The sequence below is a fragment of the Myotis davidii genome, unplaced genomic scaffold, assembly GCF_000327345.1.
Source record: "Myotis davidii unplaced genomic scaffold, ASM32734v1 scaffold247, whole genome shotgun sequence".
Classification (NCBI taxonomy): Eukaryota; Metazoa; Chordata; class Mammalia; order Chiroptera; family Vespertilionidae; genus Myotis; species Myotis davidii.
Genome location: NW_006299593.1, coordinates 2875297 through 2879133, shown reverse-complemented (window position 1 = coordinate 2879133; position 3837 = coordinate 2875297). Strand labels below are relative to the sequence as shown.

Here is a 3837-nt window from a genome sequence, read left to right as displayed (position 1 = left end):
CCACTGGGGTGCCTGGCCAGTCTGGGTGAGGGGCTGAGGGCTGTTTTCAGGCTGGGACTGAAGCTCCCAACTGCTCCTTTTTTTATTTTATTTTTTTATTTTTTATTCTGGGCCAGCTTTAGCTCTGAGACTCCAGCTCTTAGGCCTCTGCTCCTGAAAGCAGGTATCTGGTTTGTTTCGGTTCTATAATCGAAACTCTGTATCAACTCCAGCTCTGAGATCCAAGCTCCATGAAAGCTGGTTTCTGGGGTTTCTTTTAGCTTCTATATTTGTTACATAGTTTCTTAAACTGCAGGCTCAGAGGCAAGCAAGCCTCATGTTAGTTTCAAGCTGCCTGGCTGCCGGCCGCCATCTTGGCTGTCAGTTAATTTGCATATCTCGCTGATTAGCCAATGGGAAGGGTAGCGGTCATATGCCAATTACCATGTTTCTCTTTTATTAGTGTAGATAATGTATATTATGTTGACTGGTTTAACCAATTTTAATGGAAAAATTCATTGCTGCTATAAAATTGTAGAAAAGTCTTTAAGTATTACCTCACTTTTGTTGGGCTCTTAGAGAACCTAAAAGTTTATTTTTAAAATCATCATTAGCCCTGGCTTGTATGGCCCAGTTTGTTGGGTGTTGTCCTGTGCACCAAAAAGTTGCTGGTTTGATTCCCGGACAGGGCACATGCCTGGGTTTCAGACTCAATCCCCAGTGGGGACATTTAGGAGGCAGCCAATCAATGTTCTGCATTACATCAGTGTTTCTTGGTCTCTCTCCCTCTCCCTTTCTCTCTCTCTAAAAATCAATAAAATCTCTAAAACAGAAAACCCTAGCTGGTTTTGCTCAGTGGCTAGAGCATCAGCCTGTGGACCTAAGGGTCCCAGGTTCGATTCCAGTCAAGGGCATGTATCTTGGTTGCAGGATCCTCCCTGGCTGGGGCCTGATCAGGGTATGTGCAGGAGGCAACCAATAGATGTGTTTCTCTCACATGGATATTTCTCTCTGTCTTTCCCTCTCTCTTCCACTCTCTAAAAATCAATGGAAAAATATCCTCGGGTGAGGATTAAAAAAAACAACCCATTATTACCATTGAAACATTGTTTGAGGAAATTGTAAACTTTTTGATAAGTCTAATGAAACCAATGACTTATCACTGCATAGCTTCCTGGGATGTCAATTTTACTGATTTAGGGCGGGGAGAGGGGTAGGAAGCATGGAGAGACAAAAGAGATAAGCACTTTTATACATTAAATACATTTAAGTACAGTATGGAGTAGAGAATTCAACTTTCTTTGAACTTTCAAGATAAAATACAAGAATTAATATAAATGTTATTTTTATGGCTAGACCACCTTCTGGATTCTTGGATCCTTTCCTTTTCTCTACCCTTAAGTACTTAGTAGAAAATTTTATTCTACCAAAAAAAAAAAAATCATCACGTAGTGATGTCATGGCATAAACAAAGCTCTGCAGTATGTTTGGTTTGAAAATCATTAGAAACACTTTATTTTTTTCTTTCATAATCTCTCATTGAGCTTTTTAAAAAGTAACATAAATCATAGTGGCTATCTCAAAAACTCAGATGCTCTTTCTTTTTCTGACTTGAAGGAAAGAAAAAGGAAAAGAAGGAAAGCAACTGGTGATGTTATTTTTTTATCTAAATTTAAGCTAACACATTTATTTTTTGTTGTTTGTTTGTTTGTTTTTGGTAATTCTCACCTGAAGATATTTTTTCCATTGCTTTTCAGAGAGAAAGAGGGAGGGAATTGGGGGGAGAAGGGAGGGAGGGAGGAAAACATTTATGTTTGGTTGTCTCCTACAGGCTCCCCTTGTGGGGGGCTGGGAGGGAGCAGGGAGTGAACCCGAAACCCAGTACATGCCCTGACCACTTGGTGCATGGGCCGATGCTCTAACCAATTAGCTACACAGGCCAGGGCAAACCGACACACATTTCTTGATCTTACTCTCTTATAAATAACGGCCCAGTGCATGAAAGTTCATGCACTGGAAGGGGTGTCCCTCAGCCCGGCCTGCCCCCCTCACAGTCTGGGAGCCCTCGGGGGCAGGAGGCGACCCGGCGATCAGGGGAAGGCGACGCCCCTTCACACCTTTGCTGCTGCCACTGCCGGTAGCGCAAGCCTCGGGCAGCCCTGGGTGGCTAGGCAGCCACCATCCAAGGTTTGCCTGCACCTCGGGCCGGCCCTGGGCTGCTGGGGGACTGAGGGGACTGGGGACTGCGGAGGCAGGCTCACGGCAGGGCTGAGGGGACTGGGTGCCACCATCTTTGAGGGCGTGGCAGTCTATTAGCGTATTCCCTCCTTATTGGCTGTGGGCGCCGCCATCTTTGAGGGCATGGCAGTCTATTAGCATATTCCCTCCTTATTAGCTGTGGGCGCCGCCATCTTGCGACAGTGTGAGGGACAATTAGCATATTTCCTCTTTATTAGATAGGATAAAAGCATGTTTTATGACCAAGCAGTTCTCTTAAGCCTAGTTTAAAGGTTACTTTGAAGATCTAACTGTTTCATTATATTTTGACAAATGTTTTTGGTTTTTTTTAAACATTGAATGGGGAGGACAGGAAAAAGAGGAAGGCTGGCACTTTATCAGAGCATACTAAACGTTATCTTATTGGGACCTTGCTTTAACTGGATTAATTAGCAGATCAGAACTCTTTTGTTTTCCTATCAGTATCATCCCTGTGTTCAAATGGATTGTTTGCTGCCAAAGATTCTTTGTCTTAGGCTAGAAGACTGATTTAATTTTTAATTGCACATTTTCTTTTGCCAAAAAGACAAAGTTTTTAGTTCCACCAGCCTCTTTTAGCCTGTGCATGAAGATAACTCACTACCTCTATTTTATCTTTTCTAGTATAAATGTCATGAAACTGCTTATTGGTTCATCTAACTTATTTGTGATGCAAGTGGAGATGGATGTATACACAGCTCTTAAAAAGGTATTGATGTAATATAATGTGTGTAGGCTATCACCTCAGCATTGATTATAATAGTGAAAAATTAGTAACAGCTGGTGTCCAGTGATAGGGAATAAATAAAAGAAAATATGGGAAAATGTTAAGAAGTCTTTGTGTGTATTTGGTGCCACGATGAGTGATTTTAATTTGGTCTTCATACTTTCTATCCTAGGAATACATTTCTGTTTTTTTCCCAACAACAAATAGGTTATTGTTATGCTATTTACATAATCAGAAATGTTAAATGTTTTACAGTTGACTCTTAAACATCTCAGGGGTCAGGGGAACTGAAATTAAACCCCCCTCCTCTAAGTTCTTGACTCCCCAAGAACTTAGCTACTCATAACTACTAATAATCTATTGTTGGTCTCATCAATTAACACATATTTGGTATGTTATAGGTATTGTGTATTCTTACAATAAAGTAAGCTAGAAAAAAAATGTTATGAAGAAAATCATAAGGAAAAGAAAATACATATATAGTATTTATTGAAAAAACAAACACACACACACACAAGTGGACCTGAACAGTTCAAACCTGTGTTGTATATGGTTTTCAGAAATGTTTTCAAGTTGAAGTTTAAGTGAAGTAATAACTATAATGATATTTTCATACATGCTTTTCTAGAAAATGTTGAAATTATTCTCTTAAAGACCTTATTTGCATTCAGGCATATGTTTCATCCCATCTTTTTCAAAGGTTTCAGCATTTTAAATGTAATTTTATTTTCACCACTCTCTTAAGAGACAAATTGGCTATTCTTTTTTTGTAATTATAAAAAAAAAATTATTATCGCCCTAACCCCGTGGTCGGCAAACCGTGGCTTGCGAGCCACATGTGGCTCTTTGGCCCCTTGAGTGTGGCTCTTCCACAA

The 3837-nt window shown here is 40.3% G+C and overlaps 1 protein-coding gene across 1 annotated transcript in view; it reads left to right on the top strand.

Moving 5' to 3' along the window:
• Window positions 1-3837, top strand: part of GMCL1 (germ cell-less, spermatogenesis associated 1) — a 55937-nt gene that overhangs the window by 17360 nt on the left and 34740 nt on the right. The window contains exon 7 of the mRNA XM_015571499.1: window positions 2860-2944. Coding sequence (XP_015426985.1) covers window positions 2860-2944 — 85 coding nt within the window. The remainder of the gene's footprint in view (window positions 1-2859; window positions 2945-3837) is intronic.